Source organism: Vanessa cardui, chromosome 4 (genome assembly GCF_905220365.1).
Source record: "Vanessa cardui chromosome 4, ilVanCard2.1, whole genome shotgun sequence".
In the NCBI taxonomy this organism is placed as follows: Eukaryota; Metazoa; Arthropoda; class Insecta; order Lepidoptera; family Nymphalidae; genus Vanessa; species Vanessa cardui.
In genome coordinates, this window is record NC_061126.1 from 1,516,057 (window position 1) to 1,534,377 (window position 18,321).

Sequence of the window (18,321 nt, forward strand, 5' to 3'; positions counted from 1 at the left end):
ACTTCTTGCAGAAGCAATATCTTAGCAAAGTTGACCTTACATTTATAATATAAATATATGAAATTATTATATCTTACCTCTAAATCAGTAATACACCTATAGCACAAAAGCATCAAGGCACCAAAGGCAGCACACGTGATAAAGTTCCTCGGATCCCAACCACTGGTGATGAGGGGCACTGAACCCATTTGCCAATCATGACTAAGGGTCCAAGGGCAGATGAGGAGCCACCAGTTAAAAGCAGCCAAATAGCAAAACGTCATCAATCTGAAACAAAAATTACATTTAACTATTAACATATCCGTAAGCGTAATTTCGGACGACCCGCTGGTCTGATAACATTCGCAGGATCGCCGGCAGATGGTGGATGAAAAGCAGAGGAACGAGCAACGTGGCGCGCTCTTGGGGCTATGTTCAGCAGTGGACAGCAATAGACCGATGATTAACACATTGTTTAATGATACCTTACCCATAATTTTTGGGATGTTGGTCTAATTCAAAGTAAATAATATGACTTTTTCTAACCACTAATTGCGTTATCCGCTGCCATTGACCATCCTATTGGTACATTTATATTGATTGAATAAGTATTGTGAAACAAATTCGAAATTTAAAAAAAAGAATACTCAATGATTTTGAATTCGTATTCAAAGTCATTGGGGCACGAGTTAAAGTTTAGCCAAGGACTAACAATAGAAAACAAATTAGAACCGAGTTAGAAGTTGGCAACGATACAATAGAACGTAAATTAATGTCAAGTGAAGCAGGGTGAAGTTTACAATGGCGTATAAATTATGAAGTCGTTCGGTTTAGAATATTAGAAGAACTTTGATAACTTTTCGTAGCTAATTTTGTTTGTTTTTAACGTAATTTTATTTGAGTTCTTGATTAGAAAGTTTTGCTAATTATAATAAATGACGATCATTTTGATGTAAGATTATTATCACAAGTTTTTTTTTGTTATTTTAAGACGATAAATTATTTAAATTGCATCTCAATTTATGTTCAATTTTAATTGCCTTTTGAGAATAAATCCGAAGTAGCTAAATTCATACATGTTACGGTTTTCACATGCATAAAAATTGGAGGAGATTTTGGTTGGATACTCAACAAGTTCAAGTACGAAGCGGTAGTTCGAAGAATTAATTACTAAAATATATTTGATATTTGAGTATTTTGGTATAAAAAATACTGTAGGTTATTTTTTGATACGAAATGTATCATTCAAAATCTAAAGTCGAAAGATTTAATAAAATTATAAGTTAGTATCGGTTCGGAATATATTCGGTATTTCATTCTAATATTAAAACGTTTCATAAATTAATTAAGTTATTAATTTAAAATCTTATATAGTTTCATAAATTTCAACAAATGCTGACTTCATCGTATATAGGTCTCTTGTGTACCACATTTAATATATTATTGGTTAATGAATATAAATAACAAGATGAAAGGGCCCAATGGTTAGGATGCGTGCACCTTAACCGATGATTGCGGGTTCAAATCCAGGGAAGCACCACTATATGTACTTAATTTGTGTTTATAATTCATCTTGTGCTCGGCGGTGAAGGAATACATCGTAAAGAAACCTGCATGTGCCTAATTTTATCATAAAATAGATTTCATTGATCAACATTCGTGTAAATATAGAAGCCGCGATGGCTAAGAGTATAAACGCGTGAATGAACCTTAATGATTGCGGATTCAAACAGAATTTTTATTTCCTTCATTTTTATATGTAATTTATCTCGTTCTTAACATTGACCTACATGTTTCTAAATTCAATGACTTCCTGCCACTACCACGAACTCAAATATGAGAAACGTAATGCTCTTCAAACCTTCCCCTTAGGGAGAAGAAACCTTAGGTCACGGATAAATATAGTCTTTATGTCTATAACAATACCTCGAAATATCACAAAATACACGAGACTAAAAAAAACATCCAAATTGAGTACCATATATGTAAACAAAATTTAAAAACAATAAACAATGTTTTCTAAGTAAAAATAAAAATTTCCAAAGATATTTGTTTAAATTATATTTCTATGTAGACAGGAGATACAACCAACTACGCTAACAAGCTGGTTCCGGCACAACCTCGTCTAGTATTACAAGTTCCGTGAATAAAACTTGAGCGCTTCCATCGTTAGTATTGTATGAATTACAGACTTTATAATAAAATACTGATTTAAAGTTAAAGTCTAGACTTATCAATTATTATATCAAATTTCCTACTCCGAGTTTTGTATATAATAATAATTATACGAATGTGAATCACTTCCTCAGAAGTGTATGTAAATAATATTCCAATTTCAAATATGTATACATATTTATTTGAAATTGGAATACACGTTATCTGGTGTACTGAAAACGTACGTACGTACGTAACGTGTGAACGAAATTTCATGAAATCAGTTACAAATTTTGGACGAAAGAACAACAAAGCGAAGCAGTCTATTCTCTAAGATGGTATATCATACCATAACTAATTAATTATTATATCATTTAAATAAAACACGTTATCTCGAATTAAAGTTTACCCTTATAATATTGTAAGTCAAATATAAATTGATCAGAGCATGATTCATATTTTAACTTAGAACAACTACTTTAAAATGAAATAAATAAATATTGGACATCACATATATTACTCTGATCCCAATGTAAGTACCTAAAGCACTTGTGTTATGGAATATCAGAAGTAACGACGGTATCACAAATACCCACTTTGTCTACATCGATTCAGCCAGAAATCGAACCCGGACCTCAAAGTGACGTACCCATAAGAACCGGTGTACACACTACTCGACCACAGAGGTCGTCAAACCATGTAAACTATGATAGATAAGTTTTAATGTTTAAATAAATATATACATAGAGCGAAAAAAATACTTATTAAGAAATTTTGTAAAGTATTAAAACGATTTCAAATAATTTTAAAGTTCGCGTGGCCTTTGATTAACTAACTATGAATAATTTAACGTACGTAGATTAGGCAAAACAAAGCCGTTGGCTGCGTTTAATATGGTATAACTTGGATTAAACCAAAAAAGTACTGCATTCATTTGTTATTTTTACAAACTTTAAAGTCAGCCTTATAGCAAGGCAATAAGATTGCAGATCATGAGGTCCCGGATTCGGATCTTATGACAAACCAAAACAGTAATTGGAATTGTTGCCCATTCTACTAAACATTCTACATAATTCTCAATCGCCTTAGTTATTTTAATATATATTTTATGCAAAGCATATGTTATGTGGTGTACACTACCCATAAATAGTAGAACATTTGTTAAGATAATTTTGAAAGGTATTTTTTTTGTTTTGATATTGTATCTAATGTTGGTATATGATGTTTATCACTGGTGACCGGAGGAAGGCTGGTTCGTTTTTTACCCAGAGGATTGGAATTGCGATTCAACGGGGAAATGCTGCTAGCATTCTTGCCACCATTCCACGCGGTCAAGATTTATATAGTAACTAGTTTTAGTTCATATTTGTATATATTTAAGCATTTAATGTTATTAATTCTTATTTTAATAAATATTGGTTGAAAAACTTAAAAATATAATAGCAGAAGTTCTTGATTTTTACTACTTCAACTCAATAATTATTCTAAATGACTTATTCTAATATGACCTTACCTGACGAAGAAACTTGGATGGAACGCAGCAGGGTTATCTTGTGGTGAGAATGTGGGCCAGGTTCCTTGCAGCAGCGCGAGGCGAAGGCATATCAGTAAAGATAAAGAGACCAGAACCTTAGTCGTCCTCACTGACAGCCCAGTGCACTTCTTCTCAATCTTCAAGGAACAAAGTGACCTGAATAGAAATATATTTCATTATAATTGCATAGTGTTATACTAGTTACCTAATAAATTTATATGTTGGTTGGATTGCTAATATATCCAAAATGATTCACTCTTCACGATTACACGATACGATTCACTATGAATGAAAAAATGTATTTCAAATAAATAATTAATATATTGTACTATAGGACTGAGGATACATTTAGCTTTGTCGCTAAAATAGAAAAAAACAATTGTTGCATACAAAAATTAAAAAATAAATACAGTCCCTCTACTAAGGCCTCGCCCGCTGTTACGTTGACCACATCTTAGGAAGATGAAGAGAAGATACATTTGTTAATGTTCATTATTGAACCTGCCAATCTTCGACTGGTATTTACGAGTTATATCTACTGGACTCTTGAGCTTATGCAGAGGCAGAGTAGGATAATAATGTTTTATTTAATCTATTATAAACGACTTCAATAGCAAAAGAATAATTTAAATATTTCAAAGGTGTGTTCAGTGATAAATATACCTGTTATTCGATTTTAATTATTATTTTTTGACATAAAGTTATCTTTGTAGTAATTGCATGTATAAGTAGATAGTTTGTAGTCAAATTTTGGTAAGATCATATGAAGATGGCTTTATAGAGTTCAAAATTCTTAGTTCTTGGTACTAAGGATTTTGAACTAGTAACTAATAAAATAGCTGTTGTAGTCGCATATCTTTTTTTATTTTATAGGTTGACGAACGAGCATTGTTATGTCCCTTGTATCTGTAGTTACACTGGTTCACTCACCCTTCAAACCAGAACACAACAATACTGAGTACTGTTGTTTGGCGGTAGAATAACTGCTGAGTGTGTGGTACTTACCCAGACGGGTTTGCACAAAGCCCTACCACCAAGAATATCGTCACTAGGACATCCATATATATTATGTTTTGTTAATAATAGTAACACTATAATTTTACATGGAATAACAGCTTACCTTATTCAACAAAAAACTAAACATTAATTTATCTCATAAAATGCTGATTCAAAAATGCCCTTAAGAGTCCACTTAAAAATGTTACGAAAATTACGATGCAACAGCACTTAAGCTTTAGCCACTCTGTGTCGCCAATTAACCTGCATCTGGAAACCTGTAGATTTTTTTTACAAATGATCCATCTCTTCAATTTCAAGTGCATATCCCACTATCCCTGAATTCTTACATCTTAAAAACTTTATTTACTATTCATATTCCCAACAGTTTACCTAATATTCGTACGATTTATTGAAAGTGACGTCATGTACGATCATGATACTCCAAAAAACTATTCCCTATACTGGCGAAGTTTCACCAACCAAGGGATCTCAAATCTTCTCCAAGCATAATTTAACTTCCTCATACTTCAAAGAGAGCTGTACTATACAGTATACGCCATGTTTGAAATTATTTAAGAAAGACAGACGAACAAAAGGGCCAACTAATTATAACTGATTCGCTCCGCCCATAGACGCCAACTCTCCGGAAGAAGTATAAACCCCTCCTTACAATCAAAGATCAAAGATGCTATATCCCTTTTGTCAGTGAATACACTAGCGCACTGATCCTTCAAGCCGGAAATCATCTAAATAAAATATTAAGTGAGGTAGAATTATTATTGGGTGGGAATATATATCGAGATGATCCGTAATAATTATATTGCTACACGTTTTTAATGTTGTTGAATTATTTAAAGAGAAAAAAAATATATTTTTCAATATCATGTCAGGCAACATTTTTTTAACTTAAATATAGACTTGTTCTCGTGTTTTTTTTTAAGAAATTTGCAATATTTACTTTTGCTATTGCGTTATATATATCTCTCTTTCTCTCTCTCTGCGCCTATGTGTGTGTAACTGTGTGTGTTCTTGTGTTTACTTCGAATTAAATAATCTTCAATTTTATTCCGTAAGCATAGAAAATTATGTCTTGAACATCATTGGGTGCAATATGTATAATAAATAAAAATATAAAAATAAATATAACATAAGAAGTTACACTTCTTTGCTTCTGGTAACCTACTTTTCTATTTATACTAATATTGGAACTTTATATGTCTGTTCGTCTATTTGTCAATTGCTCTTACACGGCTGAACCAATCAGCCAATTTCGATAAAATGTTATGAAGCAATTTTAAATTTTATGGAAGAATATAGGGTACTTATTTTTGTCCAACTAACCCTTAAAATGAGCGAAGTCGCAAGCAACAACATATTAATAAGAAATAATATGCTACGAAGTTTGTAATAAATACCAGAAATAGTTTTCGTAGAACTGAATAAATTCTCGTGAAATTTGAATCCTGTTCTAACTATGTACGAAACCTAACCATATTTTTCGGGTTCATACATCATTTAAATTATGAAATATTTATTCCATTTTAGTTTTGCAATAGGAAATCGTACAGATTACGGTATTTTTTAGAGAATTTATTAAGTTTACTCTATGGTAGGTCTTTGTTCAAGCCCGTCTGGGTAGGTGCCACCCACTAATGGGATATTCTTCCACCAAACAACAGTATTTGGTATTGTTGTATTGGTTTAAAGAGTGAGTGAGTCAGTGTAACTACAGGCACAAGGGAAATAACATCTTAGTTCCCAATGTTGGTGGCGCATTGGCGATGTAAGGAATGGGTAATATTTCTTACTGCGCCATTGTCTACAGTGACCACTCACTATCAGGTGGATATGGACCACCTCTCTCTCTCTATGGCTCGTCTGCCACCTAAGGCATAAAAATGTACTAATTTAACGGTAATGTTCTGCTATTTATCAAATATATCAATTTTTTTGGGGACAATATTTTAAAAGGACATACAAATTATTTTTGAAATTTAAGCATTTCTTAAACACCCAATGCGCCCCTAACATTGTCAAGTTTGGTCCTTCGCACCTGTAAATACACATACACAGGCACAAACACACACACACACACATATACAAATGGATAAAGGACGGTAGATGAAGAAAACAAACTAACAGAATTATACACGAGATTTTTAACTCCTTTTTTTGGGAGTTTTCTATCTTGCAACACCATTTTTAGGTTTCAGTTGATGCGAGGAATGTTATTATTTTAAACAAAATCTACGTCTAAGAACGGTAGATAACACAATTCCCAGACATATAGTCTGGGAATTGGGTTGTCTGATGACATTACAAATACAGAAACTAAATAATACATACTAATATTGTAAATGCGTAAGTGTCTGTCTCTGTCTCGCGTACACACCAAACTACTGGATCGATTTAAATGAAATTTCGTATACAAATGCTCTAGAGCCTTAGAAAATACATAGATTACTTTTAATTTGGAAAAAATTGTTGTAAACAAAGAGGTCTTACATCAATATAATATTTCGAGTTAATTTGTAAATATATTTTATTATACATATTTTCTCCGCGAGCAAAGTCGAGGGTAACCGCTGTATTCTATAAACTTTACAACAACAACAGCCTATAAATTCCCACTGCTGGGCTAAAGGCCTCCTCTCCCTTTGAGGACAAGGTTTGGAACATATTCCACCACGCTGTTCTAATGCGGGTTGGTGAAATACACATGTGGCAGAATTTCTATGAAATTTGTCACATGCAGGTGTCCTCACGATGTTTTCCTTCACCGCTGAGCACGAGATGAATTATAAAGACAAATTAAGCACATGAATCAGCGGTGCTTGCCTGGGTTTGAACTCGCAATCATCGGTTAAGATGCACGTGTTCTAACCACTGGGCCATCTCGACTCAAAATAAACTTTACACTAGTATTATATAAAAAGTCGTAAATACATCGTACTTTAATTCTGAAAGTAATTTACTTCATAATACGAGTAAGAAATTAGGTCTGAAGTTAAAAGAAAAATATGAAACACTAAAGTAATACTGAACACATTACAGTATCAATTGTTATCTGAAATATGATCTATGATATTGTTTCTCTTACTTTAATTACACTTACCGCTCGAAACGTTCGCTGGCAATAATGTTAGTAAAATATTACTCAGACTTAGCACTAAAGACACAGTATTATCTCTAAACAACTGTATTTCTACAATTCCACGACCTCCACTTCGAGGTTCGATTCCTGGCCCAGTCGATGTAGATTACCACTAGTTTTCTATGTCGTCTTAGGTATGGGTGTTCGTGGTACCATGATTACTTTTGATTTTCCATAACAAAATACTTTAGCTACTTACATTGGGATCAGAGTAAATTATGTGATGTTGTCTCATATTTATTTATTATTATTATGATTTATAAAAATGGTATTTTTTAAGAAAAATTATGATAGACGTGAACTTATTAATTTAATGATCATTATAAAATGTAGATATAACAATTGATGCCTAAGTGAGTCAGTGTATTGTATAAAAAGAGACATCTTAGATCTTTTGACGTTTGGTTCAGATGGCTCAATTAATCTGTGTTTAATTTAGAAAATTAACAATTTCGCATAATGTTTTTCAGATTAAACAATCGAACTGTAAATTCTAATCATAATTATTAACTCTGTACTAATTGTAATGCAAACGTTTAGCTAATATAATTCGATTTCTGTGAATTGTACAAACTTGTTTGAAATCCGTCAATCCAGCCTAATTACAGTTCGACCTAACGATAATCGAAGATCGAAAATGATCCATCAAAGCCTTCAATTAACATCGAATTAAATTTTATCTTTCTTTTAGATAATATCGAAAAGAAAGATGTGTCTTAATTCGATTCGTTCAATTAAACAAATATGTAGTATCAAATAATTATTTGAGATACGGCTTTTTATTTTACTTCGTTATTTCTAACAGCCTGTATATGACTCTTTCAGCATTTTTTTGGTAAAAGTAAGCTAACAATTTGAAATTCACACTACTAAATTGTTTATGTATCGTTTTGACACTATAATTATTTCATCAGATTCCTTTCACGAACTACGTGCACTTGTTGGTAGAGCCTTGTTTGTGCAAGCCCGTGGTGAGGCAACATCTACTGATTAGTGGATCTGGAAAACAGCTATTGTTGTGATCCGGTTTAAAGGTCATAATATCTTACTTGCCAAGGTTGAGGCTCATTAATGATGTCAGTTAGCAGATGTTAACTACGCTTTTTAACCGACTTAAATAAAAGAGGTTCTCAATTCGACTGAATTTTTTTAGGTACTAAGTAAGTAGTTTAATATTTTTCACGTTACTTTACTTAGGAAAACTCTAAAAAATATTTTGATCCATGCTTCTTCTTGCGTTGTAAACTCATAGATCGTACCCACATATTAATGTGTAGAAAAAATTAGTTGATTATTGTTAGTTGATATTGCATATTAATTCGCTATGTAATAGTGTAAGTAATAGTGTTTTTTGGAGTCGTTTTTTTTTCTTAAATTTTTTGTTAATTTACTGTCCGTATAGTATGAGATTAAAATATATTCTTTCTTAAATGAGGAGTCGAGATGGCCCAGTGGTTATAACGCGTGCATCTTAACCGATGATTGCGGGTTCAAACACAGGCATGCATGCCTGTGTTTGCCGCTGATTCATGTGCTTAATTTGTCTTTATAATTCATCTCGTGCACAAATTTCATAGAAATTCTGCCACATGTGTATTCCACCAACCCGCATTGGAATAGCGTGGTGGAATATGTTCCAAAACCTTCTCCTCAAAGGGAGAGGAGACCTTAAGCCCAGCAGTGGGAATTTACAGGCTGCTGTTGTTTCTTAAATATCATCTGTGTTTTCATAGCTAACCGTTACCTAATAATCAAAAGTCATTAATCAATATTATGAACGAATCGTACGTGTGTATAACACCAGAACTGAATTACCGGTAGCGTGACGTGACACGCTTAATAAATTATTTCAAACTTAATGAGACAATTCCATCTCGAGCCCCTCGTTATGTAATTTAGTGCTCAGTATCAATAATGAGGAAAATTTTATTACATTTAAATTTCGAAGTAATTATGTTCGACGTACAAGCCAGGTTCATATTTTATAATATTAACCGTCTTAAGTACCTTGTCACATTCATAATTCATAAATTACATTCCGAATGTGCGAAGCATACTTTATGTAATTACATTACATGAACTTTTGAAACGTAAAATCAATATACAAGTACCAACGATTCATAATTACGATTCTAGTGAAAAATTCAGTTAAACAACTTATTTAAGTAAAGTAAGTAAAATATCTTTCAACGTATTTTATATACGCTAAGCTTAGACTACTGAAATGTGTAATTTAAATAGTTGTTCTTATCTTATTCTTGTTCTTATCCATGACGTTCACATTCGTTACGAAGAGATTTTATTATTGATAAATTCTTAAAAAAAGGAATTCTATTCTAAAATTAAAATGGGAAGGATTAAAAAAAACAAATAATGTTCGTTTTTCAAAAAAAGAAAATCACACTGATCAGCTCCGCGGGAATCCGTTACAACTTAATTGGCATAACACGATACGACGCGAACCGAGGTTCGAGTTACAACATATTTTTTATTAACATTCACAGTTCAATAGCGAGCAAATTGGCCATTTCGTAATAATAAATGGTTTCATTACCCATATGGTGCCACAGTAAGAAATATAAAGCAATTATGAGCATTAAAACCAATACAGAGAAACACAATGTATTGCTGTTTGGTGGCTCAATAGCTGTTGAGTGGGTGACCCATCCAGGTGAACCTGTTGAGCCCTATTACCGCTATAAGTGGAAGATCTCACCAATAGATATAGAAATTGAAATCCTATTAGTACAATATTAACTACTTGCGTTTATATTTTCGTAAACTAGTACTAAAACAGCAAAACTTATTTGTAACAAACTTCGGATGTGGAATAATTAAACGTATCTGCCCTTAGTATAAATGCTGTAATAATATGCTTAAAAAAAAACTTCTAATATATCATATATATAGGCTAAGTTCGTTAACAGTGTTAGTAATCAATTTTTAATTATCATACCATTTATTTTTTATTTTAATTTATTAATATCGTTTTGATGTATGAAAAAAATAAACACAAGCCCATTTACACTACGTTACGTCTACGATATGACGTTGATTTTAAATGAAGAGAAATATCAAAATCAATCAATCAAATCAAAATATACTTTATTCAAGTGGGCTTTTTCTTCAAGCACTTTTGAATCGTCATAAAACAATTAAGTGAAGCTACCACCAAAAGTACAGTCATGTTAGTTAATACAATTATTTACCAAAGAATGTTTGCTTTCACAGAATGGCGGGCAATTAACTCTACGTAAGGGGAATCGCCCCTTCTATAGTAATTAAATATACATACCTCTTTACAAGTGGCCAACATCTGTAAAAGTCAATCGCTAGATTGAGCAGTAGTATAGTGACTCCAGTTTCCTTGGCCAGCATACTCAGAGCTCCGAGGACGACGCTGAGCCAGACACACTTCTTATTGCTTGTAGGCCTATAAATATATTACATTTTACATTGCGAATAAATTATATTGAGAATATATGTTTAAGTACATTCTGTCTTAGTACTGATATTCGTAATTTATATATTTCTTTTGTCTATAATGATAAAGAGATAAACAAAAGAAAAATAAATTTGTATTTATTAGTTATTTATTCCTTTGATTCGCTTTAAATCATATTAAAGATGAATACATTAATATACATTTTTATATTAAAAATAAATGTATTTTTTTAATATTTTGCTGCTCGAATAACTGAAATGTAACAAATTAAATAACCTTAATTTGTTTTTAAAAACAATACATAAATTTGTATTTTTTGCTATTGTTGATCACCTCAATAAACCTATGAAGAGGTCCGCTAGAAGCTTCAACCTTTTTAGTAATTTGCATATAATATTTGATATAAAACAATTTTTTTCTTGGCTCAAAAGTATTTTATGTGTTTAACAAACACTGACTTTGTCGTGAACAGTTTCGCGAATACCATCTACAACAGACTAGAAATCCATAATTTTAGAAAGACTTATCATACGAGTGACATACAACAAACGTAGTTTGAAGGCTAACAAAAAGTTACAAGATTAAAGTCAATTTAAATTTGGAAGATCATTAATATTTAATCTGGAAATAAATTAAAAAAAAAATCGAAATAGAATACCGTCAACAAAGAATACGTATATTATCTGGATATGACTATTTGAGGACAAAATAAAGAAATTATACCCTGGAGGGTTCCGCCTACGCGACTGTGGACTGAAAAAAACTACTATAATAGGTTTGAATGGGTACTGCAAAATGTTAGTCATTGTCAGGTGAACTAACAAATATTAATCTATACTAATACTACAAATGTGAAAGTAACTTTGTCCGTCTGTATGTCGCACTTTCACGACCAAACCAATTAACCGAATTTGATGAAATATGGCCCAGTGGTAAGAACGCGTGCATCTTAACCGATGATTGCGGGTTCAAACCCAGGCAAGCACCGCTGATTCATGTGCTTAAGTTGTCTTTATAATTTATCTCGTACTCAGCGGTGACAAATTTCATATAAATTCTGCCACATGTGTATTTCACCAACCCGCTTTGAAACAGCATGGTGGAATATGTTCCAAAACTTTCTCCTCAAATTGAGAGGAGGCCTTTAGCCCAGCAGTGGCTTAAAGGCTGTTGTTGTTGTTGTGATAAAATGTGCTCTAAAGCAAACTTGAACCCAAAGAAACGACATAGCATACCTTTTAACATATGATGACGAACTCCTAAAACGCGACAACAAGTATTACATAAAGATGTAGCGTTAAAATGTTTTATAGAATATTTTAACCCATGAACGCATTGTAATACGAGGTAATTATGCAGAACACACGTTTTACTCGGCCGAGAACCGCCCATCACCGTTTTGTAAATGACCGAGAAATTACAGGTTGTTACTGTCAAGGAAGAACTAACATTATATTTTACGTATATTGCCGATCGTACGAACGCTGATTGAGGTAAAAATAATGTCACACCAATGTTACAAAATATTAGCTTTATGACGTCATACCGCTACTATCTTCAACAAGCGATTCTGGCGGTTTTTATTTATTTATTCATTGTGCCGAGATGGCCCAGTGGCTAGAATGCGTGCAACTTAACCGATGATGGCGAGTTCAATCCAGGCAAGCAACCAATGAATGTGCTTAATTTGTGTTCATAATTCATCTCGTGATCTGCGGTGAAATAAAAAATCGTAAGGAAACCTGCATGTGTCTAATTTCATCGAAATTCTGTCACATGTGTATTCCAACCCGCATTGAAACAGCTTGGTGAAACATATTCCAAACCTTCTCCTCAATAGGTAGAGGAGACCTTAGCCCAGCAGTGGGAAATTTCCTCTAGGCTATATCCATAGCAAATCATTACACTCAGTATGCCCTCGAGCTAAGCTGTGATGATCAAACAGACCGACAGTTACTTTCACGTTTATAATATTAGCTTAAATAAAACGAGCGTCGTATTTAATAACGTGTGTGGTTAAGAAATTGTTCACACACTCACACAAACACATGCACACACACCACAAACAGTCGCAAAGATACGTAACTTTCCATCGCAACAGAAATATAATCCGACTGTATTTTATGCTCGTTCTCCACTCAAAGGATCATGTAATACACCCTTTATACATTTCGTAACCATTAAAATGAGGCTGTCTCCGCTGTAAACGCTTAGAAACAGCTGCCTTCAAGAAAATCCGTTCATAGCATTTATAAATCACACGAGATTATTTTATCTTAATGTTTTTGTAATATTACAGCTTTGATAAATAGACTTCGTAATTTTGTCATACTCTTGTTTAAGATGATATGAATTGTATTACGTGGGTTCAATTTAAAGTTTTGGTTTGTCATAGCAAAGTTTAAGAGTTATGTCTATTTACATTTTCATATTACTATACGTCAATTTTAATAAAAAATCTTGAGTACATTTAATCCAGGTCAGTAACACAAATATTAGAAGAAAAAGACTTAAGGTATGGTAGGTTAAATGAAGCATTCGCACGAGTGAAAAGCTGGTACTAAATATACTACACATTTCTTCTTGTTTTTTTTTTTTTTTTTTTTTTTTTTTAATATATTGTCCTTGTATTATATACAAAAACGTTCCCCTCGAATCACTATATCTATTAAAAAAACCACATCAAAATCCGATGCGTATGTTGATAGATTTAAGCAAACATAGGAACAGACAGCGGTAAGCGACTTTGTTTTATACTTATGTTTGTGTAAATATTCCTTGACTGTAAGAATGTATGCGGTGACGTCATGACGTTTTCTTGTACTACAAGCCTGCCTATGTATGTCAAAGGAAATGTGTTTTTGTTTACTTTATTTATTTATAGGCTTTCTTTTGTTTTGATTTTTTTAATTGCCTACAATTTCGATATTACAAAACTGCTGGGCGTCCCTCCGCGGCAAAATTCTCCATATAAACGTCTACATTAAATTTTCATAGCTCGTTCGTAATAGTATGTTGTAAATTGTAATAAACATATCATGTTTGTTTGCTTATTGAAACTTAATTTTTAGGGGAAACATTGATTATATTGTACTCTTATTTATTTATACTTCATTTTATTATTAATTCTCTAGACATTCGTTGCTCTAAGTTAAGAGTGTTAATTAAATTAATGGGTAAGTTTTTATGTATCCTACGATGTACAGTAATGTATTATTTTTTATGAATATTTTAAATAACATGTGTGTTAGGTGTTTATTATACCTGCTGTTAGATTAATTCCTTCACAGATTATATTTATTATTCTTACCTATGGTAAACTAACAGCGACGAAAGGAAGAATATACACGCTAGCACATCCGCTCGGCCAACCACGCCAGCTACCTGTGAAAAATGTAAAAATATTACATGTTTATCGACATTGTTATGGATCTACATATTCATGCAATGGTAATGAGAGAACCTCTAAAACACCACGCAACTCGAAACAAAGTTAGGGTTAGGTGTTTGATCTCTTCAGAAATAAATTGGCTTGAACTGTTTAGCTTTATTAAAAGCCGATTTTTTTTAAGGGTTTCATACCCATAATGTGGAGTCTACTCCATTATCATTCTATAGTTTCAGGCTGTCACTAAATTTTTTATTATATTTTTAAGTATTCTTTAAGCTGGAAAATAGCACCTATTCATTATTTTTTTTTTTTGATACAGACCTTTCAATCTTGAATCGTGACGTTTTGTGATAGTTAATTTTAATTTTTATTAATTCAAATTAAGAATACTGAGCATTGTGGAATTATATAACGTTTATTAGAATTTATTACTGTTGGTTCTAGTGGCCTCTACAACGTCAATGGGCGGAAGAGTTATGTTAAGCCTGTTTAACATCAGGGCTCAGGGTACGCGCATTCTAAGGGAACCTCCCGTGAGACTAGACTTAGGATGCTGTCTGACCCAACAAACAGCATGTTGGGTCTCATTAAAATGGGTCATGCTCAAGACAAAGTGGAATGAATATGTCACCGTAACATTACAAAATTCGTGAACTGCAACACAATATTTCGACAGTTTACAATCTAACATGACAGGTTGTAATCTAACGAATTTTGTAAACTTACAGTGACAAATACATGGCAAAACTAAGCGATTCATACCGGTGATCATAGATACGTACCGCTTCAGTGTGTACAGGATGTACTGCGAATAGCAACGCGGCTAAAGCAGCAAATGGCCGTTGCAAACGTGCAATGGTCACACACGCGCGGGCCACGAGTGCGCAGCACGCAGCGTGGAGAGACACGTTACAAGCGTGCCACCACCAGGGTCTCAACCCCGCCAGAGCGTAGTTTAATCTGAAACAAAACAATAATAGATTCAATATATATTCGAGTACTGTGTACACCGATTTTTCCTTGCGATTCCCAGCCGAGTCGATGTAGAAAATATTCATTAGTTTTCTATGCTGTCTTGGGTCTGGGAGTTTATGGTACCATCATTACTTCGAGTTTCTATAACACAAGCGCTTAAGCTAATTATATTGGGATCACAATAATGTGTGTGATGTTATCCACAATATTTATTTATTTAATATTATTTTCTATATTGTATTCATGAACTTTAACAGCTATTTAGTAACTGTTCTTTAATAATAGTTAGTTCGAATTAATATTAGTTCGTTTGTTTTTTAGTCAGTTATTGTTTTGGTGAAATGAAAGTATTTTGATTTTAATATTGGGGTAGATCGTCATATAGGTATTAGTGGTAATGAAGTAATAACTTTTTTCATTGGGATATTGTCGTTAATTTATTTCTAAATATTTCCTTGGATGTCCCAATACATTCAGATAAAGCTATTTGTTTTTTTCAGTTTTGAACCTAGAACAGGTAAATTCAATCCGGTTTTAAAGGCTAAATAAAGTTCCTTGGACCGAAATGGTCAAGAATTCCCTCACAGCTCAATTTTGATGCTTAGATGCTACATTACCGAGAAAAACCATATAGAACCTGCGTTTGAACTCTGGACTCTCTTTGGTAGGACCAATTTTGATTTATTATAAGATTAAGGAAATAAATATATAATAATAATAATAAGTACACTTTTGATTACTTATATATAGGGCATAGAGTTCGAATTCAACCAAGAAAATATAATAAAATTCTTTAGTTAATTTTGTTTTTTATATTTTGTTGCATACATCTTCACTGATCAGATTTCACAATACATCAAAGCCCAGACAAGGCACCATTATCGCTTAAAGCAATCTCTTTTGAGAAGCACATATTATGACATAGTGAATTTGTACCTATTATCTGGAAATATAATTACCAGAAATAACAACATAGCTCTTTTGTGCTTCAATTATATTTGATGTTGTTTCAAACTTAATGAGATGAAAAATATAAATTTAATAACAACCAGACGTTATCAGTCTAATACAAATTATTGCTAACTCGTTTCAATTAAATAAAAATTGTCCCTTATATAATTTGTCTGAATTCGTGATACATAATTAATGCTCAAATGTCTTATCATTTTGCTTAATATTAAGCAATTATTATTAAAATATTTCGAAGCTATTAAGATCTTCAAATAAATACATATGTAATAGCAGATTATTTGGACAGTCGTTTAAAAATATCCATCAAATTATAACACAATTTTGTTTAATCTATTAAAGGACATTTTAAAATATTTCACGGCACACAAACTAAAGCATTGCATGAGCTTACTGACGCTAACTTCGCCTTGTTTGCGAAGTACTCGTCGCATTGTCAAAGTTTACAGAGGGTGTAAGGGCTGGGATAATTGTTTTGAAGCTTACGAGCTTTCGTTCTATCTATTTGCTGGCTTGTTGCTTCTGTTGCGCTAGCTTTATTAGTGTCGAATATAATAACAACGACTTGAATTAATTAACGCGTATATAAACTCTTGATATAGTTTATTCCCTTGACAAAAGTTTATATAAATAATAATAATTAATATTGGACTATATCACATACATTACTCTGATCCCAATGTAAGTAACTAAAGCACTTGTGTTATGGAAAATCTGAAGTAACGACGGTACCACAAACACCCAGACCCAAGACAATGTAGAAAACTGATGACTTATCTACATCGACTCGGCTGAAAATCAAACCCGGGGCCTCGGAGTGGCGTACCCATGAAAACCGTTGTACACACTACTCGACAACGGAGGTCGTCATATCGATGTGAATGAATTAAAATGTTTTATTGTGATAGTTTACCGCGGTGTTTTGATAATATTTCTGATGGAATATTGAAATAGATTGCACGAGTTTTTATTATTTATCTATTGCATGTATATTTGTTGATATATTCGTTTCAAATATCGAACTAATTGAGGCTTCGTTGCAAGCTCGCCTGGATAGGTATTATCGGTTTCAAGTAACTTTACCAACAAATATCGTATTGTTGTATACTGGTTTGGAAGGTGAGTCCATCAATGTTATAGTCGGAATTGTACCAGTAAGTTCTAAGATGATATGCTCTTTATATAATTCATATAACAAAAGGAATTTTTGGTGATTTGTAAGTGATATGTAATTGTATATTTATAACTGATTGAAATGATAATGTTCTCTATAAATGATTTAGATCACAGCGTTCTTTCACAACAATGTTTAGTTAACAATGTAGACGATTAGGTTTTTAATACTGAAAAGAAGTTCAAGTTTCCCCTCTCTTAACCTGATGACATGAGCTATATATACAAATTTATTGTATAAATAATAACTGATAACAATTAAATAATAATTGAGTCTTATATTTGGTAATTCGGGAAACTACTGAAATTTTTATCGACGGTAATAATTTATGATATTTCTATGACACAAACCCTGAGTTTGAACTACAGACCTCGGCTTCTAGTATCTAGAATGGCGAGGTATCTCATAATGGTATTATATTTATTTTAATTACATTTCATAAACATTATGATCTATACACGAACATTACACATTTATAATTATATATAACATTTTATTCGACAAATGTTATCACCAGTTACGACAAACTATGCCTCAGACCTTCCAG

The 18,321-nt window shown here is 32.5% G+C and overlaps 1 protein-coding gene across 1 annotated transcript in view; it reads right to left on the bottom strand.

Annotated features, from left to right (window-relative positions):
* The window catches only part of LOC124544390 (protein O-mannosyl-transferase TMTC1-like), a 131,506-nt gene that overhangs the window by 10,208 nt on the left and 102,977 nt on the right, over positions 1-18,321 (bottom strand). The window contains exons 2-6 of the mRNA XM_047122918.1: positions 15,439-15,616; positions 14,576-14,649; positions 11,116-11,253; positions 3,647-3,823; positions 78-267 (exon numbers count right to left, since the gene is read on the bottom strand). Of these exons, the coding sequence (XP_046978874.1) occupies positions 78-267; positions 3,647-3,823; positions 11,116-11,253; positions 14,576-14,649; positions 15,439-15,616 (757 nt within the window). The remainder of the gene's footprint in view (positions 1-77; positions 268-3,646; positions 3,824-11,115; positions 11,254-14,575; positions 14,650-15,438; positions 15,617-18,321) is intronic.